The 26,870-nt window shown below is 49.6% G+C and overlaps 2 protein-coding genes and 1 long non-coding RNA gene across 14 annotated transcripts; 2 read left to right on the top strand and 1 right to left on the bottom strand.

Moving 5' to 3' along the window:
- Positions 1 to 2,144: 2,144 nt before the first annotated feature.
- Positions 2,145 to 11,847, bottom strand: Gm32092. 6 transcript variants are annotated; one of them, XR_874644.2, is made up of 5 exons: positions 11,676 to 11,847; positions 8,910 to 9,276; positions 4,835 to 5,096; positions 2,441 to 2,786; positions 2,145 to 2,306 (listed from the first exon to the last, which is right to left on the bottom strand). It is a non-coding gene; the product is annotated as a predicted gene, 32092 (long non-coding RNA). The 6 variants fall into 6 exon arrangements; XR_003951006.1 differs by lacking the exon at positions 4,835 to 5,096 and having other exon boundaries at positions 2,441 to 2,551; positions 2,641 to 2,786; XR_003951004.1 differs by lacking the exon at positions 4,835 to 5,096.
- Ripk3 (receptor-interacting serine-threonine kinase 3) lies at positions 7,069 to 10,931 on the top strand. Of its 3 annotated transcripts, none has more exons than NM_001164107.1 (10): positions 7,069 to 7,309; positions 7,562 to 7,688; positions 7,793 to 8,102; positions 8,487 to 8,644; positions 8,766 to 8,812; positions 9,002 to 9,169; positions 9,276 to 9,343; positions 9,568 to 9,900; positions 10,007 to 10,064; positions 10,575 to 10,931. In NM_001164107.1, exons 3-10 carry the CDS (start codon positions 7,821 to 7,823, stop codon positions 10,727 to 10,729), a joined length of 1,269 nt encoding a protein of 422 aa, NP_001157579.1. In that variant the 5' UTR covers positions 7,069 to 7,309; positions 7,562 to 7,688; positions 7,793 to 7,820; the 3' UTR covers positions 10,730 to 10,931. The 3 variants fall into 3 exon arrangements, with proteins under 3 accessions (NP_001157579.1, NP_064339.2, NP_001157580.1); NM_019955.2 differs by having other exon boundaries at positions 7,545 to 7,688; NM_001164108.1 differs by having other exon boundaries at positions 7,464 to 7,688.
- Positions 11,831 to 26,870, top strand: Adcy4 (adenylate cyclase 4). 5 transcript variants are annotated; one of them, XM_006518324.1, is made up of 26 exons: positions 11,831 to 11,906; positions 12,216 to 12,406; positions 13,894 to 14,091; positions 14,185 to 14,346; positions 14,957 to 15,106; positions 15,881 to 16,029; positions 16,112 to 16,223; positions 16,864 to 16,991; positions 17,126 to 17,284; positions 17,513 to 17,645; positions 17,825 to 17,998; positions 20,478 to 20,512; positions 20,625 to 20,711; positions 20,888 to 20,957; positions 21,356 to 21,453; positions 22,176 to 22,260; positions 22,367 to 22,504; positions 23,140 to 23,265; positions 23,496 to 23,680; positions 23,887 to 23,971; positions 24,391 to 24,549; positions 25,408 to 25,554; positions 25,794 to 25,901; positions 26,020 to 26,134; positions 26,429 to 26,553; positions 26,639 to 26,870. In XM_006518324.1, exons 2-26 carry the CDS (start codon positions 12,248 to 12,250, stop codon positions 26,783 to 26,785), a joined length of 3,234 nt encoding a protein of 1,077 aa, XP_006518387.1. In that variant the 5' UTR covers positions 11,831 to 11,906; positions 12,216 to 12,247; the 3' UTR covers positions 26,786 to 26,870. The 5 variants fall into 5 exon arrangements, with proteins under 5 accessions (XP_006518387.1, NP_536683.1, NP_001348533.1 ...); NM_080435.2 differs by having other exon boundaries at positions 11,854 to 11,986; positions 26,639 to 26,868; NM_001361604.1 differs by having other exon boundaries at positions 11,854 to 12,034; positions 26,639 to 26,868.

Raw genomic sequence — 26,870 nt, 5'->3', positions numbered from 1 at the left:
CTCCAGCGGCCCTGAGAGGAAAGGGTGGAGCTGGCTGTTTATCAGAAGGAAGTGTTAGCCATTTGTAGCAGTCCTTACATCAGCTTTCTCTGTTCGACAAGGAAAGCTGAGGCTAAACGCACCTCACATTGGAAATTCAGGAATGCTGGCTGCAGTGATAACTGCTACCTAAACACCTGTCATGTGCCAGGTTTCATTCCATCCCCACAATAACCGAGCCTAGCAGGTACTATAATTAATCAAAACACAGAGAGATTAACCAAACAGCTGCTAGTTAACAGAGCAGAATTTTATTACTGGCACCAGAGTTTGTTCCTTGACCACTAGACAATACTCCATTTCCTGTGTGTGTGTGTGTGTGTGGTGTGCATTTTAAAATGTGTTATCACCAGGCTGATCTACTTAGTAAGTTATAGGACAACCAGTGCTATATAATAAGACCCTGTCCAGAAATCTTACACGCGTTCTCGCGACCGGCCAGGAAGAACGCAACAAACCGGAATCTTCTGCGGCAAAGCTTTATTGCTTACATCTTCAGGAGCCAGAGAGCAAGAGAGCAAGAGCTCTATTGCTTACATCTTTAGGAGCCAGAGCGCAAGAGCGCTAGAGTGCAAGAGCCAGAGCAAGAGCTTTATTGCTTACATCTTTAGGAGCCAGAGAGCAAGAGAGCAAGAGCCAGAGCAAGAGAGAGAATGGCGAAACCCCGTCCCTTTTAAGGAGAATTATTCTCCGCCTAGGACGTATTACTCCTTGATTGGCTGCAGCCCATCGGCCGAGTTGTCGTCACGGGGAGGGCAGAGCACATGGGGTGGAAAACTACCCTTGGCACATGCGCAGATTATTTGTTTACCACTTAGAACACAGGATGTCAGCGCCATCTTGCAACGGCGAATGTGAGGGCGGCTCCCCACACAGAAATAAATAAAATGCATGACCACCCTTATGTCTTACATGAATCTTCCATATATATTGTTGGCTCATTCGATTTTAGAAATAACACATGCCTTTAATCTCTGAGTCTGAGGCCAGCCTGGTACAGAGCAAGTTCCAGGACAGACAGGACTACACAGAGAAACCCTGGCTTGAAAAACTGAAGAAGAGAAGGAAGGAAAAGGGAGGGGGAAGGAGGGAGGGAAAAAAAGGGAAAGGAAAGAAAAGAAAGTACCGTATTACACCAAGAAGAGAATCTGTTAGGAGGATCAGCCTGCCCCACTGGGATGAGACGGGTTAGGAAATCAGATCCTTGGTATTAGCTGGACACAGTTAGCAAACAGAAGGGCTCTAAACTACTGGGTGTGTTATATAAGTACTTACGCAGCCACAGCAGTTATGGCTGCTCAAAATACTTTAAGATTTTGTTGTTTTTATTTTAGATGTAGGAGTGTTTGGCTGTATGTATACATGTGCACCATGTGCATGCGTGTCCACAGGACACCAGAGGAAGGTGTAGGCAGTCATAAGCTTGTATGTGGGGGCTGGGAATCGAACTCAGGTCCTCTGCAAGAGCAGTCAATGCTCTTAACCACTGAGCCATCCCTCCAGACCCCTCTAAAATCCTTTTAGTCTGTCCACACTAACAAAGAGTTGAGGTAAGTCCCCTTTTCCAGTACCCTTGCCTTAAGGGTTTAGATGAGGGGCTTAGGTTCTGTGAGTAGAATTTGCTGGGACACACTCTACATTCCTCTCTGTGAGGGAGTGGGGGAGGGTTTTCCATTCCTGAGACAGGAAGCATGGTGGTACTTGATCCAGTGGCTTTGTGAAGGCATCTCAGCTTCTATACAGAAAAGCAAGGGATAGGCCTTCCAGAAGGAAGCCAGAAGGGGGCGTGGCCCTGGCAGCAACTTAGGTCTCCTTTTTCTGTAGCTCTTTTCTGCCCAAATCCTGGAACTTGTTTTATGACTCATCAAATGTAGCAAAGTTCCCCCAAAGTGTCAGATTGTCGTTACTGTCATTGTTTTGATTTTCTTTGTTGGTTTTGTTGGTTTGGTTTGGTTTTGGTTTTCTGTTTTTGCAGTGTTTTGTTTTCCCCTAGGGATATTTCTTCTTTTCTGGTGAGGTATACTTCCTAACAGTTAAGTCAGAGACAAGGAACCTGTACTGCCACCTTAAAAAACAAAAACAAAAACAAAAACAAAAACAAAGGCTCCTTAAAACTTTGTTTACATCCAGGTCAAAACAAAACAGGGGAGTTTCCAATTTCTTCATCTGCAGTGTGTCTGTGGCAATTTGCTGACAATGCCTTATGAATTACCAACTAGGAGAAAGGCCAGTTCTTGTCACCATTGGCGCTAATGACATGATGGTGCCTGGGGAAGGAAGAAAACAGAAAGTAAACATAGAACTTCCTTGTTGGATCACAACACCCTCTGAACTGGAAACACACACACACACACACACTCACTCACTCACTCCTCCAAGTTTATCTCTGTCAGAATCTTACCATAGGCAAACTCCACGGCCTAGTAGTTTCAGAAAAGTTAGGCAGCAAAGCGTTTCAGAGTCAGAGTGTTGCAGAGAGGAGAGGGAAATGGCTTCATCTCGGTGCAGGGCCCTAGGGGAGAACAGGAGGCTGCAATTCAGTGCACACCTCATAAATCCATCTCAGAAAAAATTAGAATGTCAAGTTTTAAATAAGGATACAGAGGGCTGGGGAGATGACTCCGTAGTTAAGAGCACTTGTTGCTCTTCCAGAGGTTCCAAGTTTAGTTCTCAATGATGGAGGCAGGTGGCCCACAGCAGCCTCTAACTCCAATTCCACGGGATCTGATACCTTCTTCCACCATCATCTAAATGAACAACATAAAATACAAGAAAATAAAAATCCATGAACCCCTATCTGGGAACAACTCCTTGGAACATATTCCAACTTGATCATTCAGTTTTGTTTGAGACAGAATCTTACAAAGTAGAACAGGCTAGCCTCAAATTCACTATCCTCCTGCCTCAGCCTCCCTTGTGCTGGGCCAATATATCTACCTCTTATTCAGATATTTTTCTAAAGAGGTTTATACACACTTCTTTTTTTCCTCTTATTGCTTCTTTTCGTTTCGTTTCGTTTCGTATCTATTGTTTGAGATAGGCCCTCTCTCACCCTGTAGCTCAGGCTGGCCTCAAATTTGGAAATTATCAGATGACCTTGAATTTCTCATCTTCTTGCCTAGACCTGAAAAGTGTTTCGATTACAGGCACACATTATCATTTCCAGGGTTTTTGTTGTTGTTGTTGTTGTTTGTTTGTTTGTTTGTTTGTTTGTTTTGATTTTTCGAGACAGGGTTTCTCTGTGTAGCCCTGGCTGTCCTGGAACTCACTCTGTAGACCAGGCTGGCCTCGAACTCAGAAATCCGCCTGCCTCTGCCTCCGAAGTGCTAGGATTAAAGGCGTGCACCACCACTGCCCAGCTCATTTCCAGTTTTGTACTTTTCTTTTATTCTTCCAATAAAATTTAATGTCTACACTCAGCTAAAATGCTTATTAATACAAATCGTTAAATATTCATTAAATTATCTTCATATACCCCCATCCTCTCCTCCCCTTTTTTGAGGCAAGGTCTCAGGTAGCTCAGGTTGGCCTTAAACTCACTATGTAACTAATAATAACCTTGAACTTCTGGTTCCCCTGCCACGACCAGCATAGGGCTGGGATTATAGCATTCCAGACCTGCACCACAGCTCCTAGTTTACACACAGGCTGGGATCTAACTCAGGGCTTCTAGCAGGAGAGGAGAGCACTCCCCAAGATGATTTACAACCCCCACTCCCTGAATCTCTACTCTGATACACGCAACCTTATTTTTATCAGCTCCTTCTTACTTGTAAAATATGTGTAGCTAAAAGTGCATCATTTTACGTATTTAAGATATACAGTTCAGTGGGATCAATTAAGTACATCCACACTGTTGCTGTTATTACCATCTATTAATAGAACATATTAAAAAAATTTTTAAAGAACAAGAAAATAATTTTTAAGGTCCCAGATAGATTGGGGGGGGGCGGGGGACATCAGCCAAAATTCCTGTACTCAAATGGCAGAGCTGGAGTCACAGCTGAGCATATCAGTCCCCTGGAAAAGAGCCTCCTTTAAATTTGGCAAAGATAGGCAAGGCTATTGAAAAGCTTAGTGTAAGGAGCAAGGAGGTTTAACATGTGTAAATTTGGAATCACACCAGAAGAGGAGAAAAAATGTAAACACCGATCTTACATCCTGCCAATGTATATTTTTCAAGGAGTGAAAAGACAACATTTCTAAAATAATGAACACACACCTCCCCTCCACAGACTAAGACATCCCTAACGATGGAAACTAAGATTTCAGGAACTCGCTGAGCGTGGTGGCGCACACCTTTAGTTCCAGCACTCGGGAGGCAAAGGCAGGCTGGTTTCTGAGTTTGAGGCCAGTCTGGTCTACAAAGTGAGTTCCAGGACAGCCAAGGCTACACAGAGAAACCCTGTCTCGGGGGAAAAAAAAAAAAGAAAGAAAGATTTCAGGAACTCTGAAGTGCAGCAAGGAGAGCATGTTTTCCAGCACACTCAACCCAAATAACTGAGCATCCTTCCAAACCCTCGCTGATGAGAGGGGTGACTCTCTTTTTCCAAACAGCATCTGCTGTGAGCACTTCTACCTCCGAAAAGAACTAGAAGCTGGGACTCAAATAACTTCTGTACAATAATGTTCACAGCACTGTCATTTACAATGTTTGAAAGGAGAAAACCAACCAATGCCCAGGATGGATGAATGGGCATAGAGGTGTGGTATGCACTGTGCTAGAATATTTTCAGCATTTATGGATATTATTTAACCTTAATAAAATTCAGAAACATCCCATAACATAATTTACCTCGAAGATGTTGTGTCTGAATCCAAATGAAGTAAACCAGTCAAATAAGATAGCATATGGTTCTTCCTCCTCCTCCTCCTCCTCCTTTTTTTTTCTTTTTGAGACAGGGTTTCTCTATGTAGCCCTGTCCGTAGACCAGGCTGGTCTAACTCTGCCTCCAGAGTATTGGAATTAATGGTGTGTCTCTTTTATAAGGCATCTGAAGTGTTCGTCAGTGAAGGTTGGGGAGTAGGAATGAGGTGGGAATGGTGTTTTACTGGGCCTGGGAAGAAGGAATGGGGAGTAACTATGAAATTGCTCCAGAGTGTTAGCTTGAGGTTGGATCTTCCTACTAAGGACTGAATGCTAGGGCTGACTATCCAGTTATTTCTACCTCCAGCCACAACTATGCCACTGAGTGATAAAATATAGGGATCTGTTGGCTACTTCAAATTTAATTTGATTTTTTTTTAATCTGCATGTAGTCTGTGACCACACGCATGCCTAGTGCCCACAGAGGACACAAGAACGTGTCAGATCCCCTGGCATTGGAGTTACATACAATTGTTTGCCACCATGTGTGTACTGGGAATCAAGCCAGGGTCCTCTGGAAGACCAACCGCTGATGAGCCATCTCTCCAGTGTATACTGGGAATCAAGCCAGGGTCCTCTGAAAGACCAACCGCTCATCTTCACTGATGAGCCATCTCTCCAGCCCCTACCTTAAACTCATTTTTACTTATTTATTTAGAGACAAGGTTTTGCTATGTAGCTAACCTGGCCTCAAACTCCTTATGTAGACCAGGCTGGTCCTAGAGGTCTGCCTGCCTCTGCTTCCTGAGGGCTGGGATTAAAGGTGTGCACCACCAGTCCTGTTACCCAACAGTCTGACACTCTAGGATCTTGAAAAGCTTTCATGGAGAATATATGCCATGCTTGCCTGAAGCATGAATCAGAGTATTTACTTGCCAAAGGTATCACACAAGGGGAAGGGTGGGAAGCCCTTAGAGCTGCTACAGAGGCCATCACAGCAGCAGTGGCTCGATTGCAGGGCCAGCACACCTATCCTCATTACAACACCCTGGCATAGACCCTGGGCCTTCCAGCTCCACAACCCCTACTTAGTAGCTGCTCTTGCTGAGCAGGGATTCCAAGAGGTCCTTTAGTGCATACTGCGTGCCTCATACCTTACCTGCACCACAGGTAGATTTATATAGCCCAGAGGCATTGTCAAGAAGAATAAGCTAACTTGAGCTGGAGTGTGTGTGTGTGTGTGTGTGTGTGTGTGTGTGTGCCGCTTAGTAGGCAAAATTCTTGTCATGCAAGCATGAGGACCTGAACTCATATTCCCACAACTAAAGTGACATTGGGGACAGTAGCCCATGTATACCATGCCAGTGTTCCTACAGCAAGATGAGAGACAGGAGAATACTGGGACATTAACAGGCTAACACATAGCATTATGCACACAGCAGAGAACAAACTGACCCTATCTCAAACAAGGTCGAACACCTACACACACACACACACACACACACACACACACACACCATGACATGCACCCCTTCACCACATGCATGGTCATGCACACACATAAATAAATTTTAAGATAAATAAGAAAGCCAAGCATGGTGGCGTACACCTTTAATCCCAGCATTTAGTCAGGAGGCAGATGCAGATGGCTCTCTGTGAGTTTGAGTCAACCTGGTCTGTATACTCGAGTCCCAGATCAACCAGGGCTCCAAAAAGAGACCCTGTCTCAAAAGTAAGTAAGTAAGTAAGTAAGTAAGTAAGTAAGTAAATAAATAAATAAATAAATAAATAAAATAAGGGCTACCTTGGTGGAGCAGAACTCGGTTCTAAACTAGTCCCATACTTACTTGGCCAAGCGATTTAAACTTTAAGTACTTGGGTTTCCTCCTCTATAGAAAAGAAAACACGGTTGATCTAAGAAGCCAGTATGTGTACCTGGCCCAAGACAACCCTTACTAGAAGCGTTACTCCGTGATCTTAGGACCATAAAATCCTCCTGATCTCCATCCTCCCTTCATCAAAATGTGGTTGGCAAGCGGTGGAGCTAAGGGGTCCAAGAGAGACTGGCTATCGTGGGGAGTCAATCGTTCCTGGATGGTGAGGACACCTTTTGTGGCACGCCCAGTGCCTGGGCGCTTCTCGGGTGGAAGCAGTTTCAAGGCACGTGCACAGGAAATAGCCCCAAAGTTTTCAATGCTCCACCCCAGGGGGCGGAGATAGAAGGAGCCTCTTATTTGAAAGGGAAGTTGTGAAGTCGCTCATTCAAAGTCCGGGGGAGCGACCTGGGAAGCGGAATTCGGGGCCTGAACCTCCGTGCCTTGACCTACTGATTGTTCCCTTTGCAGACCCTGCCTTCCTCTCAGTCCACACTCCGAGCCGTAGACGTCGGGTTTCCAGCTCCGTCTGTGCACACATAACTCCAGGAAGCCGCTAGCTCCCGACGATGTCTTCTGTCAAGTTATGGTGAGTGGGGAGTGAGCTGTGTCTCCGGCACACCCACACAGGTGGCCCGGGGACACACTCAAAGGACGCCTTTTCTGAGGCAGGGGACAAAGCTGGGGGTGAGGCGGGCAGCAGTGGGGAGGCTAGACTCGCTGCCTACGCTGCCCACGCGCAGTCACGGAATCCCGGAGCTTGGGAGACAGAGGATGCGCTAGGCTGGGGGATGGGCCCCCTACCGGACAAGAACCTTTCTCAGGCCTACTGGTGCGTCAGCGGTTCCTCTGGTGAGCCGTGAAGAACTGAAGAAGCTGGAGTTTGTGGGTAAAGGAGGGTTCGGAGTCGTGTTCCGGGCACACCACAGAACATGGAACCATGATGTAGCAGTCAAGATCGTGAACTCGTGAGTGACCCCAGCTGTAGTCAGAGTGTGGTCACGAGCCTGAGTGGGGCAAGGGTGGGGTCTTCCAGAGCGCAATCCAATTTTGGCCCCCTTTCGGCGTGTAGGAAGAAGATATCCTGGGAGGTGAAGGCTATGGTTAATCTTCGTAATGAGAACGTTCTGCTCCTGCTGGGGGTCACTGAGGACCTCCAGTGGGACTTCGTGTCCGGGCAGGCTCTGGTGACAAGATTCATGGAGAATGGCTCCCTCGCAGGGCTGCTGCAACCCGAGTGCCCTCGGCCCTGGCCACTCCTCTGTCGCCTGCTGCAGGAAGTGGTGCTGGGGATGTGCTACCTACACAGCTTGAACCCTCCGCTCCTGCACCGGGACCTCAAGCCCTCTAACATTCTGCTGGATCCAGAGCTCCACGCCAAGGTTAGTCCATCTACAACCTAGTGTAGACTTGGGACCATGTTGAGTACCTGTCCCTCTGAATACAAGACTACACACATGACAAGACCCAACTAGGAGTTTTATTTCTAGTCATACCAGGTGACCCTCCTTACCAGACGCCCTTCTTAACCCCCTGGCTCAGTTCCACAGGCCTAATGCACCCTCACGGACCCAGGCTGACTTATCTCAGGCCTGCCCATCAGCAACTCAGATCTCCTGCTAAGTTCTCAATGACTTTACCTTCCCTCTGGTCCTCCATAACACCTTCCAAAAAGCTGAGGCTGCTGCATCTTCTGGGGAGCAAGAGAGGGAAAAATCTCTGACCCCCCCCTTCATCTAATACCTTCCCTTTCCTTTCCTTTACAGCTAGCAGATTTTGGCCTGTCCACGTTTCAGGGAGGGTCCCAGTCAGGGTCAGGATCAGGATCAGGATCCAGGGACTCTGGGGGCACCCTAGCGTACTTGGACCCAGAGCTGTTATTTGATGTCAACCTGAAGGCTTCTAAAGCGAGTGATGTCTACAGGTAAACCATCCACCCCAAACACACTCCAAATCTCTATACCAATTTGGGCCCTTCTAAAGGGAATGATACAGGAAAGAAGTCTCGCCAGAGGCCATCTAAGCCTCCATTTGTGTCTGTACAGCTTTGGGATCCTCGTGTGGGCAGTGCTGGCTGGCAGAGAAGCTGAGTGTAAGACTCCAAATGGAGTACCCGAAAGCACCTAAACCCCCCTGGAGCCCTCCCTTTTACCCTGACCCACTAACACACTGCCCTCTTCCCACCTCACCTCTCACTTGGATGACTCTCCCTGCTCCTGTCCGCGATAGAATGGGCTGTCCCCTCATTTCATGAATTCCTTATGTTATCCCCCAACTCCAGTGGTAGACAAGACTTCACTAATCCGGGAAACAGTGTGTGACAGGCAGAGTCGTCCTCCACTGACAGAGCTGCCTCCAGGTAGCCCTGAGACTCCCGGCTTGGAAAAACTGAAGGAGTTAATGATTCATTGCTGGGGTTCCCAGTCCGAAAACAGGCCATCCTTCCAGGGTGAGTTGGCCGTATCTCTGGCAACTAGGGTAGGCTTGGGTCTTCAGCAGGGAGCTCCTCCAAGGAAAGAAATCCGACTCATATACAACTCGCTGTTGTCTTTCAGACTGCGAACCAAAAACCAATGAAGTTTACAATCTGGTAAAGGACAAGGTAGATGCTGCTGTCTCCGAGGTGAGTTTCTAGCACTGCCTTCCCATCCAGGAACTGTTGGGAGATGGCACAAGTGGCTCCCTTAACCATTCAGTTTATCTTCACTGGCCACCATTATTTAATCCTTGGTTGTCATTCCCATTCACCAGAACCTACTCCTTAGTCTCCAGAGACCAAGAAAATTTTCACTGGGGTTTACTTTGGCTGCCCCAGCTCCTGACAACAAGGTCCCCCTGTCTGCACAGGTAAAGCATTATCTGTCTCAGCACAGAAGCAGCGGCAGAAACTTGTCTGCCAGAGAGCCAAGCCAAAGAGGCACAGAAATGGATTGCCCGAGGGAAACCATGGTTTCTAAAATGCTGGACCGCCTGCATTTGGAGGAACCCTCCGGACCAGTTCCTGGAAAATGTCCTGAGAGGCAAGCACAGGACACATCAGTTGGGCCTGCCACACCAGCAAGGACATCTTCTGACCCCGTGGCTGGCACTCCTCAGATTCCACATACTTTACCCTTCAGAGGCACAACACCTGGGCCAGTCTTTACTGAGACTCCCGGTCCTCACCCCCAAAGGAATCAGGTGAGACACTGGCAAGACTAGAGCACACCCTCTTACCCAGGAGAACTGCACGGTGATGAGATTAGGCTCTTGAATAGAAAGCCTGAGAGCTCTGTGTTGTTTGCAGGGAGATGGAAGACACGGCACTCCTTGGTATCCCTGGACCCCACCGAATCCAATGACAGGTACCCATTCTTCATTCTCTCTTGCTCTCCCCGCTCAGCTCTCCCATCACCTTCCTCCTCAGCACTTATCTATAGACATGAGTTACTCTGGAGGTGGGAAGGAATGACTAGAGATCATCTAACCCGATCTGCCTCGTTTAAGACGAGGAACATGACATCCACTAGGAGAGGATCCCACTGAGGTCACACAACGAAAGAAAGTCGGGATTGGCTGACTTTTCCCAGCACAGAGTCTGTGAGCCCCCACAGTTCCTTTATTGATAAGCAAGTCCAGAAGGTCTCCCATCAAAGACACCCAAACAGCAGGCACTACTCTTTGAGCTTCTACAAGACTAATTCTGAAGAGGCACAGCTCATACTGGGACGCAGTAGCTAGCAGGTGAAGACCCTGCATTTGCATTCCCCAGGGAGATCACAAGGTGTCGCTGCCCCTTTCCCCAAAGTGCTTGTCAACTTCATCTTTCTAACCTCTGAACCCTCTCACCATCACCTCCTCCTTTCCTCTTAAAGGGCCACCGGCTCTCGTCTTCAACAACTGTTCTGAAGTGCAGATTGGGAACTACAACTCCTTGGTAGCACCACCAAGAACTACTGCCTCAAGTTCGGCCAAGTATGACCAAGCACAGTTCGGCAGGGGTAGGGGCTGGCAGCCCTTCCACAAGTAGACTTCAGAGAATCACTGCAAGAGCCTGAAGTGTGCCATTCAGCGTGGCAATAAAAAGCACGTTTTAAGCAACCTGGACTGGCTAAGACAGTCCTTGCCACTTCCTGAAGCTCACAACATTCTGTGAGGACAGTTGGACCTACACCCAAACTGACTCTTGACCCATCTCCTTAAAGTCAATAAACATAGCATGTTAACTGTGAGAGAGTCTGAGGTGTCAATCCAGGGCATCAGGGATGGACAGCCAGGAGCTGGCTACCCTGGAGGGGGGGGGTGAGGTGTGTGTGGGGGGAGTTGGTGCTACAGGAAAAGGGGACCTGGGGACCAGATATTGAGATATAGGCCACCTCCTGGCTCATAAGGTCAGGGTCCAGCTGGTGGCAGGAAGGAATCAGGGGCTCTGCTCTCTAATGCTCCAGTCTCAGGGTAGGGTACTTCCTCCAGAGCTCAGGGCTGATACCACCCTAAGCCTAGGCTGACAGGAGAAAAGTTCTCCCTTTTCTCCTTGATTTTGAGCACTGGGTTTTGGGGCCCTGGTGAAGGAAGGTGTCTCAGGAAATTCGAAGGCACCCCAGGCTTTCTAGACCACCACACACCTGCTGCACAGACCTCCTGCACCTTGCTTTCCTAGGCATGGCAGCAGGGTTTTTTGTTTGTTTATTTGTTGTTTTGATTCTCTGTATCCAAGAATTGATAACTATATCCAACAAAAAGGAACACCAACTCAAGGAGCTGAAAATGGCCAGACAGTTCACACTTGGCCACATCAGAGGGACCAAGAGTGAACGGGAAATGTCACTCCTGACCTCGCCCACACCCCGGCCCCAGCTGGTACCAGGACACCCCCCCACCTCCCCGCTTTCTCCCAGGCTTTCCTTGGCCTCCCCACTTCCAAATGTTGTATCCTTATCTTGTCACATCCCTTTGTCGTCCCCTTACCCCGTTACCTCGTGTTTCTCCCACGGCCCACCTGCTCATCGACATCGTCGTCGTCGTTAAAGAAAGAGAGAAGGTGATGATTAGAGAATGCAATCTGAGCATGGGAAGCAGCCAGGGGAGTCAGGCTCCAGAACGGGAAGGGGCTGGGCTGTATCGCGGGGAAGTGGGAGGGGGCCTTGGCGCCAAGAGGGAAGTGCCAGTCGCCCGGCAGGCCCTGAGCCACTAGCAAAGCAGCGAAGGTGAGTAGTAGCCATCCCACCCAGGTTCCCTCCTGGAGCCTAGCTTTGCTGAGAGAACTTCTGGAGCTTGACCCAAAGCGGTGAGTCTGCGGCACCTTCTTCTCAGCTCCAGCCAGGACACTAGCACGGTATGGTTTGTGGGAAGGATAAAGAAGTCCTGTCACAGCTGGGAGCCCTGTGAGAGAGCACTTAGCAGGGAACCCTATTGCTGCTGAAAGCTTAGTGGCTTGCCCGAGAGTGGCTTCGGGAGAGATGGGAAAGCGCGGTGGTCCGGGCCAGGTTATTGACTCAGCGCCCTGTGATCCCTAGGGCAGGGGCTCCGGGCTGGGGCGGGGAAGACCATGGCCCGCCTCTTCAGTCCCCGGCCTCCTCCCAGCGAAGATCTCTTCTACGAAACTTACTACAGCCTGAGCCAACAGTACCCACTGCTGATACTGCTTTTGGTCATTGTGCTCTGCGCGCTGGTGGCACTGCCCGCCGTCGCCTGGGCCAGCGGCAGGGTAAGATGGGCTAGATGTGGGAGCTCTAGGCAGGGGCTGCCTCGGGCTGGGGACATTTGAAGATCTGAGATTTGCGAGGTCTTTTAGTTAATAATGTCTTTGCTGGGAACCAAAAACGAAGCGTTGAACCTCGTCATGAATTGTGACTCTGGTTACATGTGACAGAGCTCTCCACCCTCTAAGCTTAGTCTCTGGGTCTATACTAGGACGTAAGTGAGTCCCGAATGCTTCTCGCTGTGTTCTATTGGTTCTCGAGTAAATCCAACACCGGATTTTCCATTTTTCCAGAGAGGAAACTCTACTCATGTCCCTGGGGAGAGTCATTTCCTGACTTTTTCTCTATCCAGATTTGGGAATGTGGGGCTGCTAGCTGTGCCCACAGACTTCCAAAAGATAGTTTTTGCCTTCCTCCATCTTTTTTTGTTTTTGTTTTTGTTTTTTCGTTTTTATTCTGGGCAAGAAAGGGGAACTATTCCACTCTGGGTTTCCCTTTCACTCCTGGGAGGAAAGGTGGGGCAAATGACTGGGAACTAACCCTTGTCTACCCCAAGTCCTGAAAGAGGAGGGACGAGAGGTAGGGTAGTACTGGGGCTTATAGGTTAGAGGAAAGGCAGCCACTCAGAACTCAGTGCTGGGGGGGGCGAGGGGTTGCAGAAACTTGGGCTGCCCTGGTAGACATTTGTCAAGTTTAGTGGTTTGGCTTCAGGAGAAAGGAATTCTTTCTCCCAAGCAAATTAGCCATTTGGATGACATTCACTCCGAAAGCCAAGCGATGCCACCGTTCTCCTTTACCTGTGGGGATAGCCGGGCAAGTCTAGAGTCCCTTGGCTTGAGAGATAGGGACAGGAGGACCAGGAGCTCAAAGTTCTCAGCTGCAGTGAGTTGGAGGCCAGCCCAAGCTACATGAGCCCCTGCCTCCAAACTAAATAAGCAAACAACAAACAAACAAACTCTAACACACCTGCAATGTAGAAGAGCACAGGCTTGCAAATAGCCAAGAGTAGCCCGGCCTCCTGGGTAGCTCTCCCTCGTCCCATGCAAATGTCTGAGATATATTAGGTGGAGCCAGGTGACACTGCTGACCTCTGTGGATAAAACAGTAGGGTTTTAGAAATTTCTCTTGGCTTGATCTAATGTGAAAAACACGTGTCAGTGGCCCCTGTTTCCTTGTGTATGGTTTTTTATATTATTATTCATTTATCTGTGTGTGTGTGTGTGTGTGTGTGTGTGTGTATGTAGGTCAAAAGACAACTCAAAGGTATGAGTTCTCATCTTTTACTACGTGGATTCTGCAAACTAAGCCAGAACATTTGGTGGCCCCCACCATTCCCCACTGTAGCATCTCACCAGCCCTATATCCTTTGTGCGCATGCTTTTCAGATACTTTGCTGAGCTGGTTTGAAGGACACCTAACTTGCTCTTTCTCACCTTGAGAGAACTTCAAAGTATCTCCTCCCAGCCTGGCTTCAGATATCTTTTCTCCGCAGGAGCTGACCTCAGACCCAAGCTTCCTGACAACTGTGCTGTGTGCTTTGGGTGGCTTCTCTCTGCTATTGGGGCTTGCTTCCCGGGAGCAGCAACTGCAGCGATGGACACGACCTCTTTCTGGTCTCATATGGGTTGCATTACTGGCTCTGGGCTATGGATTTCTGTTCACTGGGGGTGTGGTGAGCGCCTGGGACCAGGTGAGGAAAATCAAGGCTTGGGGGAAGGTGAACCTCAAATTTAGACCCTGGGCGCAACATCACGGGCATTCAGCTTCCCACACCCTTCTCCAGGTGTCTTTTTTCCTCTTCATCATCTTCACCGTGTACGCCATGCTGCCCTTGGGCATGCGGGATGCTGCTGCTGCGGGAGTCATCTCATCCCTCTCGCACCTGCTGGTCCTTGGACTGTATCTTGGGTGGCAGCCTGAGTCACAGAGAGCTCTGCTACCACAGGTAAAAATGCAAGTGGTGCCGATAGTGTGCCCAGAGCTGGCTCAGCTGTTTAGTAATGCTGTGAGCATTATCCAAGACATGGCTCGGCCCTCGCAGGAGCCAAGCATTGATAACACCCCTATAGCGACCTCTAGTGTCGCTGCTACATCAGTGCACCATGCCTACCTTTGTCAGAAGAGGGCACTATAGCCATTGGGAAATCAGTCAAGATTCTCTCGCGGGTACAGAAGTAAACCGAGGAGCATTCGTGGAAAACGTGAATCAGAACTGGAGTAGTTTCTTGCAGCTGGAATGGGCTCAGGAGATGAATATGGAAGAATAGCACTCTAGACAGAGGAAATATACATGCAAGATAGCTAGGCCTAAGCGGTCAGGTTGGTTCCACAGCCAAGAAAGAGTCTATAGCAGAGAGCAGAGAAGGAAAGCAACCAACTCTTCCGGATGGATGTCACAAAGTGGCTCCTATTGTTCTGAGATACCTAGGTCCTTAACCATAGAGCCAGCTCTCCTCGACCTGTGTTTGGAACCAACTCCAGCTACACAGATAGACTCCCCCACAGACTAGAGATAGGGGAGTGGTACACTTTCTAAGTCTGGCCTTTGCCCACAGTTGGCAGCAAACGCGGTATTGTTCCTGTGTGGGAACGTGGTGGGAGCGTACCACAAGGCCCTGATGGAGCGAGCATTGCGGGCCACGTTCCGGGAGGCTCTTAGCTCTCTGCACTCACGCCGGAGGCTGGACACTGAGAAAAAGCACCAGGTCAGTAGGACCTAAGAGGCAGAAAGGGACAGCAGCTCAGAAAGAGCAGCTTCTTAGCACCTTCTTTCTAAGTGGCTCTGGGTAATTCATTTGCCTTCCTCAAGTATTTTCTTCCTTTATACAACTGTGACTGTTGCCTGCCCATGGGAGATTGTTGCTAGGCACCAGTTGAAACCCAGTGGGATAGCTGGGGGTGAGACCCTTGCTGCACAAACCTGAGGAGGTGAGTTCAGATCCTAGAACCTAAGCAAAGGTGGACGGAGACAAGGAACTCGGCAAAGCTGACCTCTGACCTCCACCCATACACTGTGGCACATGCGCCCACAAATACATACACCATTCAACAATGATAAATTAAATCTTGGTCGGGTGTAGTGGTGTGCTGTGTCTTTAATATCAGCTCTTGGAAGGCAAAGGCAGACAGACATACCTCTGTGAGTTTGAGACCACCCTGGTTTAGATAGTGAATTCCAGGCCATCCAGAGAAATACATAGTAAGATACTGTCTCAAAATGATGATGATGATGGTGGTGGTGGTGGTGGTGAAAGTTATTATATTAAAGGAAGATTTCAAATTTAGGTGTTGACTTTAGTCCCTAAAAGTGACCAGGACAGATTGGAGTGCTGGAGTCCTGCTGGGTGGACTGGAAGAGTCGGGGAGCTACTAGTAGATAGCATGTAATATGTGGGAGCCTGAATAATTTGAAGGGCCAGGGTTCTTGGTTATAGGGCACAGCAGGGTAGGAGGGGTATCACTCATGGGGCCTTCTCCAGGAGCACCTCCTCTTGTCTATCCTTCCTGCCTACCTGGCCCGAGAGATGAAAGCAGAGATCATGGCCCGGCTGCAGGCTGGACAGCGCTCACGGCCAGAGAACACAAACAACTTTCACAGCCTGTATGTCAAGAGGCACCAAGGAGTGAGGTATGAGGCAAGCCAGCCGGAGGGGAGGTCCCCTGGGCTGCCGCCCTGGCCCTGTTACCATGGCTCACCCCGTTATGTACAGTGTGCTGTATGCTGACATCGTGGGCTTCACGCGGCTGGCCAGCGAGTGTTCCCCGAAGGAGCTGGTGCTCATGCTGAATGAGCTCTTTGGCAAGTTCGACCAAATTGCCAAGGTCAGAGGGGTTTCCCTCTCCACCCCGGGGGGCGGGGGGCGCTAGGGAACCTCTTGCAAGGAAAGCACACATCTTCTAAGAAGTCTTATACTGTAGCCAGGCCAAGCTCCCAAATAATGCGGTAGAACTAAGAACCGCTCACAAACACTCCCACTCGGGAAACTGTCACCATCCCCGAGAGACCTCCCCACATCTGATCTCCTAAGCATGATACCTCCACATCTGTGCAGAGATCTCCAGACATGCTTTCCTTGGGAGGCCTCTCCAGGAGGAATTTCTGTTCCCTATAGCACAGCTTAGCACCTAATCAGGCATGGTGGATGGTGGACGGCTACATTCTAAAGAGGCGTTTGCCTCTTTGCTTCTCATCCTGATATCATGAGCTGATAGAAATGCACTGTACATCTACCCAAACTGAGGAGAACCACAGACACTCCAGTCTTTGATTATTCCTTCTGATGAAGACATTGCCCGAGAGACCTCAGTCCCATATCAAGGGACGCCATAGATCTGACCTAGACATTCCAAACCTCAGAAGTTCTCCAGGAATGCCACAGTTGCTCCCCAACTTCCCCCAACTCCCTCCTACCCCTCTGGCCTCTAACCAGGTTCCTCTACACACCCACACACATACTCCCAGGAGCACGAATGCATGCGGATCAAGATCCTGGGAGACTGTTACTACTGTGTCTCCGGGCTGCCCCTCTCGCTGCCTGACCACGCTATCAATTGTGTGCGCATGGGGCTGGACATGTGCCGGGCCATCAGGTCAGCTCTCGTGTGTGAGCAGGAGAAACTGAGAGCACCAGGTGTTGGGGAGGGGGTGCGGGAGGCAGGGTGGCAGTCCTCCTGGAGAAGAGGAGAATCATGGCAGCACTAAGCTTGTCCCACACTCTGCTCAGGAAACTTCGGGTAGCCACCGGTGTGGATATCAACATGCGTGTGGGCGTGCACTCGGGCAGCGTTCTCTGTGGAGTCATTGGGCTACAGAAGTGGCAGTATGATGTCTGGTCCCATGATGTCACATTGGCCAACCATATGGAAGCAGGCGGTGTACCAGGGTAAGTCCTGGAGCCTGAAACAGCTACTCAAATGGCCGGTTGAGTCTCTCACAGGCTGCTATCCTGTTCACAGTCCCTTCAGACAAGTGCAGGGAAATTCTGAGATGCTGGGCAGCCCTCCCTACAACATGGGTCCTTTCTTGAGGACACAGCTCTGGGAATAGTTTTTGAAAGAAACTAAAGGTTTCGAGGCTTTTCCTCCTGACTCTCACTGTTCCTTACTTCCAGACGAGTGCACATCACAGGGGCCACGCTGGCCCTGCTAGCAGGAGCTTATGCTGTGGAGAGGGCAGACACGGAACACCGAGACCCATACCTTCGGGAGCTAGGAGAACCTACATACCTGGTCATTGATCCTCGGGTAAAAGCTCAGCTCGGACCTCACAGATTAGACCAAGCAGACCACCTAGTCAACAAAGCCAGCCTTTTCTTTTATGCCACAAACTGAGCTGCTGTGTTGTGATGTGGGTGGAGCAGGCCTATAAGGATGTGGGAGAATGGGGAAATATCTCCTTTTGACTCAGACTTCTCATGTCCCAGGCTGAGGAGGAAGACGAGAAGGGCACCGCAAAAGGATTGCTGTCTTCTCTGGAGGGGCACACGATGCGTCCGTCACTACTGATGACTCGCTATCTGGAGTCTTGGGGTGCAGCCAAGCCTTTCGCCCACCTAAGCCACCTTGACAGTCCCGTGTCCACCTCCACTCCACTCCCGGTGTGTACACCTCCATTATATGCCCCCACGCTCCACTCCCCTCACCCACAGTGAATCACCTGGTAATGTGTAGCATTCCTGAACTGCCTGGTTACCCGAGTCAGTGGTTCAGGCTTTCCCTTGCCTTCCCTTTTAGTTCACCTCAGAGAAATGGAAGCTCCCATAGACACCATGGCCACTGAACCTCCACCTCCCCTTCCCCTGTCACCCAAAGGAAATAGCTACCTATGCCCCACTTCCTTCTGATTCAGTGTACCCATCCCACCAGCAAATGCCTCTGTCAGGGTCCACTGCTACGCTTTCCTGTTCTCTTTAATCCTTCCCAACGTTAAGTTTGTGGGCCACCTGGGTTGTGCCTCTACTCCTTATGACTTACATACGAGGCAGATGAGGTGACAGAAAAGAATTGCTCCTGGCCTTGAAGAAGAAAGGCTCTGTGAGCACACGAGGCAGTGGCAGAGGAAAAAGAATTGACTTGCATCTTATCTGGATGAAGCTGGGGCAGGGCCTCTTACTGCTGAGCCTATTTATAAAACTTGGAGGTGACCTGTGACCCACCCATAATGAAAGCTGTTGAATCACTCCCACCCACAGCTTCTCAGGGTCGGTGCTCAATACAAGGCCAGCTCATGGTCCTAAAAGCATGTACCTTAGAATACTCTCCCCTGTTCTTTCTCCTCCCAAACCTGCTCCATACTCCAACCCCCTTTCTGAAGCTCTTCCAGAACATTCTCTCCCAGAACAGCCTGGTTGGGTTTTTTGAGGCATCTTCAGAGAAGAGACTTCTACATTACACCCCTCTCTTTCCTTTCCCACCCAGTAGAAGCAACTCTCGACATCAGTAAACAGCAGATTCTTGTGGGGGGGGGGGGCGCGCACTGGCAGCCGTAGCTCTAGGAAGGACTTTTTCTAAACACCAGCCTAGTGAAAGAAGAGGTCATAGGGGTTAAACAAGCAGGAGGAAGAGGAAGGAAGACTCCAGGAGCCCACACCCTGTTGTAGAGTGAGGCCTCCAAGGTGCAGAGGGAGTAGTGTGTGAAGCTGGTCACAAGCCCAAGGCCCACGAGACAACCTTGCGTGCAATTCCAGTGATAAAAAGGCCCACCAGAGTGTTGTTGTGGGGGCTAAGAAGTATCAGAGTTGTGAGACAAGCACAGTTTGTCTGAGCGTGTCTCAAAATTGAAGCAGAGCCTCATCAACCCAGAAGTTGGCCTCTGAAGAGTCAGGAAGTCAGTCAAATACTAGCAATTCCAACAACAGCCATTCTGTCTCTTTCCCTCCTAAGAGGGCTTTGAACTCACTATGTAGCCAAGGGTATCCTTGGAGTTTCTGATCTTCCCACCTCCGCCTCTCAAGTGCAGAGATTACAGGTGTGGTCCACTCCACCTAGTTTCATGTGCTGCTGAGGTTCAGATGTGGGGCTACGTGTACTCAAGGCAAATATCTCCTTACTGCTCACTGTGCAACTTTGGAGGCAGAGCAGTATTCGTGCTGAAATGTTCCATCCAAACACTGTTCCTGTCACCGTTTTGTTGTTTGAGACAAGATGGCACTATGTAGCCCAGCTGGAAGCAATTATCCTGCCTAGGGCCTCCTGGGTGCTGGAATTATATGATTCCACACCAACCTGTCCCTCACATTTTTTGGAATGATTGAATGTCAAACACTAGTATAATTCTTGAGAATTATATAAATAGATACTTTTCCTACTTTCATATAACTTATAGACATAGGGAATAGGTAAAAAGCTAAGCATGGGCGTATATGCATACCTAGGCCCCGTATCTAGCATCTGCCACCCCCCTCAGTGGAAGGTAGGAAAGGATGGTTATCATCTTCTTGTACTGGTCTGGGGCACATAGGCCATCCCTTCCCCCCTTGATGGATGCTCTTTTATGCCTGCCTATTTTTATATCTTTGCATATATTGTGTGTTCCTTTTGGCTGAAGAACAGCTATGTGGCTATAATCAAGTTGATTTCCCTTCCATTTCTTTCTTCTCCATACCTTGTCATCTACCTTGACCAGCTGTCTGCTCAGCATAGCTGACCTCACAAAAGGTCAGAGAGGAGTCAATATTTTTTCTATAGTCATTTCAATTCAAGGCAAAGACATTTTTTTAGCACTCGGATGATGGGAAAGTCCCTGCCTTTAGAATCTTCAGTCTTCAAGGAGACACAGAACAGCCCCCCAAATCTAGAGAAGATAAAGGGTTTCCCCGCTGAGTGATGCTCTCCAAGAGGAAATGAAGGTTTTAAAGATGCTGTAAGTCTATAGAGTTATGAAGAAATAGAGTTTGAAGTGCTCCTTGCTAGGTAAGTGGGATTTAGTATAGGATAGGATGGAGGCCATTAGAAGCAGAAGAATCATTCAGATCAAATGCAAACAATCAAGGACATATGTAGATAACTCGGTCAGGTTCACACTCTGTCTTGATGAAGAGGGAATACTCATACCCCCACCATGTGTTCTTTCCACAGGAGAAAGCCTTCAGCCCCCAGTGGAGCCTGGACCGGTGAGGAACCCTCATCTTTGACAGTGGGGCACACTGGGTGAGTCCTCCCTAGAGGACTGCTTTGCTTTGTCTGGGCACTTTTGAGGTAACAGGCTTGGCTGTCATTATGCAGGAGTCGCACCCCCCGGGGACTAGATGATGAACTGGACACTGGTGATGCTAAGTTCTTCCAGGTCATCGAACAACTCAACTCTCAGAAGTATGAAAGCCAGAGGGCTGGAAGCCCAATGGTGGTGTGGTGGAGGAGGGTGGGTGCTCTCCTGAGGGTCTGTAGAGAGGCAAAGAGCTGTCCTAGAGAAATAGCTTCCAGAGGACCTCCACCTGCCCTGCCCTGCTCCATCCGGCCTGATGCTCACACCCCCTTCCTCACACCAGACAGTGGAAGCAGTCGAAGGACTTCAACCTCCTGACGCTGTACTTCAGAGAGAAGGAGATGGAGAAACAGGTGGGCTGGAGAGAGGAGCACCTTGCCCCTGAGAAAGTTTAGGACTTCTATCCCTACCTGCCTTCCCTGGGTCCACATAGTTTTTGACCCTAGGATGAGGGGATTGTGCCTCTTGCAGGAAAGTCGTGCCAGGTGTGGTGGTACAGGACTGTACTTAGGTGGCAAGGGCAGAAGGATCAGAGTTCAAGGCATCCTGAGCTACCCAGGTTACATGACAAAAAAAAAATGTCATCTGTAGAATGAGTCATTAGGGTAGGTTGTAAATGGAGTGGGGACATCTTGAAGAAAACTGGTGGGGTTACATAAATGAATTGGAGGGCAGAGAGTGAAGCTGGAGACCTCACCTAGGGTTGATACCTTCCTGGCTGTGTTCAATACCAACATTCCTTTGCCTCCAGTATCGGCTCTCTGCACTCCCCGCCTTCAAATACTACGCAGCCTGCACCTTCCTGGTTTTTCTGTCCAACTTCACTATCCAAATGCTGGTGACAACCAGGTGAGATGACTTCAGGCAGCAGTGGTGCTGCCTCTTCTGTGTAGAACCCTTTGCCCTTCCTGACCCATGACCCACACTTTCTTCCTTTGGTACCTTCCCCAGCACTGCAGATACCCACCCACATCCTCTGGAGCATAAGTAATAATCGCAGTCCCCATCTTAATGCACACCCTGGGACTGGGGCTGTCACTGAGTGGCAGAGAGCCTGCATCCACTTCATGAGACCTTGGGTTCAGTCCTTGAACAACAACAACAACAACAAAAAGCACATCCTGATCACATTCAACCCCTTATGTCTTTAGACAGTAACAGCATCCTGGTGACATTGTGTTCTTACCGAGAAACCCAAATCTCACAGCAAATGACTGAGATCTAAGATAAGCCCTCAAGCCTAAGCCACTACTTTAAAGAGGAAGGTCTCGTTCAACACTCAGAGGGCTTGAGCCCAGAGGTTGATCTGATTCAGCAATGGCCACTCTTGTGAACTCTCTGCCTCCTTCAATGTTGTCCAGACATTATCAGTTCCTATTTCACTGAAATACTGCTCTAGACTGTCCAGTTCCCAGAACATTATGTCCTATCTTGGTCCCCACCAGTGGCTGGTCTGGATACCTGAGACTTCTTCCTTCCCTAGTCCCTATCTCCCAGTCCGATGGCAGGCACAGCCTCTCACAGCAGAGCTCGTTCTGGCGTTTCAAAGCCTCCCTCTTGTCTTCTCTCAGGCCCCCAGCTCTGATCATCACCTACAGCATCACCTTCCTTCTCTTCTTTCTCCTCCTCTTCGTCTGCTTCTCAGAGCACCTGACGGTAAAGGGGTCTGGGGAGAGGGGTAGTGACAAGCTGAAGCCCTGGCCTTGAACTGGTCTGAAGAAGAAGCCCTAGCCCCGCAGCCATGACACCTCTTCTTCCACAGAAGTGTGTCCAGAAAGGTCCCAAGATGTTGCACTGGCTGCCTGCACTGTCTGTCCTGGTGGCCACACGGCCAGGATTTCGAGTAGCCCTGGGTACGGCCACCATCCTCCTGGTATTCACTATGGCCATCGCCAGCCTGGTGAGGACAAAGGGGGTTCTATCTGTCACCATCAGGGCATACTGGACCTGCTGGGAGTTGAAAGGGAATCCCTGGATATAGAATGACAGCTGACCTAAGACCAAAGGATGCTGGGAGGAGTGTGTGTGTGTGTGTGTGTGTGTGTGTGTGTGTGTGTGTCCTGCCCTCCAGGAATAATCAATGTTAACATCGTTGAATGTCCTTTCTATCTTTTCTGCCTCTGTAGGCATACACCATTCTTAACTTACTTGGCTAAGTTTATAGAATGTATAATCGTTCCTAGAATTTAATAGGAACCATCCCCCAGCCAAATTAAATAGATAGATAGATAGATAGATAGATAGATAGATAGATAGATAGAGGAAGAAAGAAAGAAAGGAAGGTGGCTTAGAGTGTTTAAATAGTTGGCAAGAGCTGACGGTGATTTGTTGACATACTAGTATTCATGGCAATTCTCGAAATCCCTCCTGGCTGTAAGGACCCATCTGAAGTTCTCTTAACCAAACAGGAGTAGCAAAATATGCCCTCTTTTAGGATGCTGGCTTTAACCCATCCCTAGATCAGGTGCAACCCAGCTGAAGCCTCTCCTCTGTGCCCAAGACATTTACTGCCCTTCAGCTCATCTTCTTCCATAGCTCTTCTTACCAGTGTCATCAGACTGCCTTTTCCTGGCTTCCAATGTGTCATCTGTGACTTTCAATGCTTCCTGGGAGATGCCAGGATCCCTGCCCCTCATCAGCATCCCCCTCATCAGCATCCCAGTGAGTGTTTTTGTACAGCCCTGGGTCTCTTTCCCCATACCCTTCCTCATCAGTCCCCAAACTCATAATGTCCAAGAGACATTAGTCATATCTAGTGTCTGTTCCTGTGAATGACAGCCCTATTTGCCCAAGAAACCCTGTGCCATGGGAGAACAGGGACCCTAGGTATTCTCCGGGTATGTCCAAGGGATGTGCCTACCTCTGACCTCCCTTCCCGCCCGGCCCCACAGTACTCCATGCATTGCTGCGTGTTGGGTTTCCTCTCCTGCTCCCTTTTTCTGCACATGAGCTTCGAACTGAAGCTGCTCCTACTTCTGCTGTGGCTGGTGGCATCTTGTTCCCTATTTCTGCATTCCCACGCCTGGCTGTCTGACTGCCTCATTGCCCGCCTTTATCAAAGCCCTTCGGACTCCAGGTATGTACAGTCTCGGGACACACATGCTCTAGCCCTCGGGACTGTGGCTAGGATAGGACACAGCAGACTGTCCTTACCCCCACAGACATGAACCACCCGCAAGGTGAAGGGGGAAGGGGTGCTGAGGGCTCTGTGGGCACTGGGAACAGGAAGGAGGCCATCAGGAAGGGACAGAGCAAGTGACAAACCTGACTCTGATATCTCAGACCAGGGGTACTGAAGGAACCCAAGCTGATGGGAGCGATCTACTTCTTCATCTTCTTCTTCACACTCCTGGTCCTGGCTCGGCAGGTACGAGCTTCAACTCAGTCTGCCAGGGCTTCCCTGTGAGTGTCTGAGCCTTCCCTGTGAGTGACTAAGCCTGGAACCCCATATTGGTAATTTGTCTTCCTTACCTTGGGGCTGAGCCCACGTAATATATCCTCCAGAAACGTCCAAGAGAGAGTTCCGACTCCATTTCTTACTTCTTCATTCTCTAAATACCTCAAGTTCTTACCATCATGCCCCTCCCCTCTCTCTCCCACCCCCAGATCTAAGAAAAAACATGGTTACCAAAAAAAAAAAAAAAAAAAAAAAAAAAAGTCTGATGCCAGTTCCGTAGAACCTAATTTGAAATAGACCTTCAAGGCCATCTTGCTCCAGGACAGTTGTACCTTGAACCTATGTCTAAGCTGGGTGTGGAGGTTACAGGGGCCACTTCTCTTATCTAGAATGAGTATTACTGCCGCCTGGACTTCCTGTGGAAAAAGAAACTGAGGCAGGAGCGAGAGGAGACTGAGACAATGGAGAACCTGACCCGGCTCCTCCTGGAGAATGTACTCCCTGCACACGTGGCCCCCCAGTTCATCGGCCAGAACCGGCGCAATGAGGTGACTCCCAGCCCCACACCCCAGAGTCCCAGATGCCACTGAGACTCAACTTGGATGAAACTCTTGGGTCTTACTCATCCTTCCTGGGGTCCCCAAAGAGTGGGTCAGGTAGTCTCCCAAGCCCCTGTCTTGTCAGAGCATAGTCTCGGACTTTGTTCTTGGTGACCACAAAATCTGTGCCTCAAGTTTCTGTTTAGAAGGAACGTCTTTTGGGCTAATACCTCAGTGGAAGAGCTTGCCTACCATGCAGGAGGCCCATGGTAGGGAGGAAGGGATGGGGTGGGGGTGGGGGGTTGGGGGGGGGATGGAAGCAGAGGTAGAGGAAGAAGAAGAGGAGGAAGAAAAAAAGCAAACACGAATCTTTCCTGTCATGACCATACCATCCTTTCAGAAGCCTAGTCAAATAAGTGATGGAATTGTCCAAGAACAATTCACCCAGCCCTCTAGCTCTGCACTACTCAACATGGTAGCTGCTGGCCATATGTGGCCATTCAGACTTAAATTTTAATTAATTAAAATAAAGACTCAGTTCTCTGGGTCTTAATGGGTAAACCCTGTCAACGTGGACTACGCATAAAGGTGGAAGGAGGGAATTAACTCCTGAAAGTTGTCCTTGGAGCTCTACACACAAGCTGTGGCACACACATACACACACACACACACACACACACACGATTAACTTTATTAATTAAAATAATCATTTCAAAACAAGTAAATGGGGCCATTTTGCCACTCCTCTTCACACCCTGAGTCCTGCCATAGCTCCTCTCCACCTCAGCCCTCTTCAAACGCATTCCCCTGGGTAAGGCATGAGGCTGCTGGCCCAGGAGCTGAGTCTCCCCCTCCTCGTGTTTGTAGGACCTCTACCACCAGTCGTACGAATGCGTTTGTGTCCTCTTCGCGTCGGTCCCAGACTTTAAGGAATTCTACTCTGAATCCAACATCAACCACGAGGGGCTGGAGTGCCTGCGGCTGCTCAATGAGATCATTGCTGACTTTGATGAGGTCCAGTCTCCTGTCAGCTTTTCCCCTCACTTCGCTCTCCTGGCCACGAGGCCTAGCCTACTCTCCCGACATCTCTGACCCTCCCTGTCCTCCGATACATGAGCTCTATCCCTCCACTGCTCCTTCCCACCATCATCTCCAGCCCTACAAGCCTGGTCCTTTAGCCTCCAAAGGCCTGCGGCAGGCTAAGGGATGGTGCAAGCAATAGAGACGGGAAACATGGCCTCTTTTCTCTACAGCTGCTCTCCAAGCCAAAGTTCAGTGGAGTAGAGAAGATCAAAACTATTGGCAGTACCTACATGGCGGCCACAGGCTTAAATGCCACCTCTGGACAGGATACTCAGCAGGTACAGTAGCCCTTTCCAATCAACCTTATTATGGGCTTCTATTGGTGGGCTTGTTCATAAGTTGGACTTTTTTCTGTGCCCCCATTGGCCCATCGTGGTGGGTGGACCTAATGACCAGGATTCTGAGAGAAGCTGCAGTCATCTGGGCACCATGGTGGAATTTGCAGTGGCCCTGGGGTCTAAGCTGGGAGTCATCAACAAGCACTCGTTCAATAACTTCCGCCTGCGTGTGGGTGAGGGACCTCCTTTGCTGGGGCAAAGGCGAGGGTACCTCCTCTCCCCTCTCCCAGCCGTTCATTAGCTGCTCGCCAACTCATTCCTGGACACCCCCTCTTCAGACTTACTCCCTTGGCTGAAGCATAAAGCTGTTAGTTCAAGAGCAAAGAGAGCCACCCTTCCCTTCCCTAATCCACTCTCCTCCAACCCCAAAGACGCTCTCTTATAAAAACCACCTGCCCTTTCCATTTCCCCTAATCTTCTTCTTCAGTTTGCTCCCCACCCCCACCAAAGCCTGCATTTCTTATCAGGGTTGAACCACGGACCAGTAGTAGCAGGGGTGATTGGGGCGCAGAAGCCACAGTACGACATCTGGGGGAACACAGTGAATGTGGCCAGCCGAATGGAGAGCACAGGCGTTCTCGGCAAGATCCAAGTGAGAATCACGTTGGAGGCATGAGGGGAGGGGACAAGGCTAAGGCCCCTCTACACTCCCTTACCCACCCCTCTTCCAATTGCAGGTGACTGAGGAGACAGCGCGGGCCCTGCAGTCCCTGGGTTACACGTGCTATAGCAGAGGCAGCATCAAGGTCAAAGGCAAAGGGGAACTCTGTACCTACTTCCTGAACACAGACCTGACGCGGACCGGATCTCCCTCAGCATCCTAGGCACCTGAGCTCCCCTCTTCGAAGATCCTCAATAAAATGTCTCCGAGCATCTGTAGCCTCCGGATGCAGCACCGTTTCCTCCCAA

Source organism: Mus musculus, chromosome 14 (assembly GCF_000001635.26).
Source record: "Mus musculus strain C57BL/6J chromosome 14, GRCm38.p6 C57BL/6J".
Classification (NCBI taxonomy): Eukaryota; Metazoa; Chordata; class Mammalia; order Rodentia; family Muridae; genus Mus; species Mus musculus.
Note: the sequence above shows the minus strand (reverse complement) of the source record. Positions and strands in the feature narration are given on the sequence as shown.

What these genes read in the sequence shown, in the direction of transcription:
- Adcy4 (XM_006518324.1), top strand. Translation starts at nt 12,248, where the DNA reads ATGGCCCGCCTCTTCAGTCCCCGGCCTCCTCCCAGCGAAGATCTCTTC. An exon ending in TGGTGAGCGCCTGGGACCAG is followed by an intron (nt 14,092 to 14,184) that starts GTGAGGAAAATC and finishes ACCCTTCTCCAG; the next exon opens with GTGTCTTTTTTCCTCTTCAT. An exon ending in TCCCCCTCATCAGCATCCCA is followed by an intron (nt 23,266 to 23,495) that starts GTGAGTGTTTTT and finishes CCGGCCCCACAG; the next exon opens with TACTCCATGCATTGCTGCGT.
- Ripk3 (NM_019955.2), top strand. Translation starts at nt 7,290, where the DNA reads ATGTCTTCTGTCAAGTTATG. An exon ending in GGCTGGCAGAGAAGCTGAGT is followed by an intron (nt 8,813 to 9,001) that starts GTAAGACTCCAA and finishes CCCCAACTCCAG; the next exon opens with TGGTAGACAAGACTTCACTA. An exon ending in AAACAGGCCATCCTTCCAGG is followed by an intron (nt 9,170 to 9,275) that starts GTGAGTTGGCCG and finishes GTTGTCTTTCAG; the next exon opens with ACTGCGAACCAAAAACCAAT.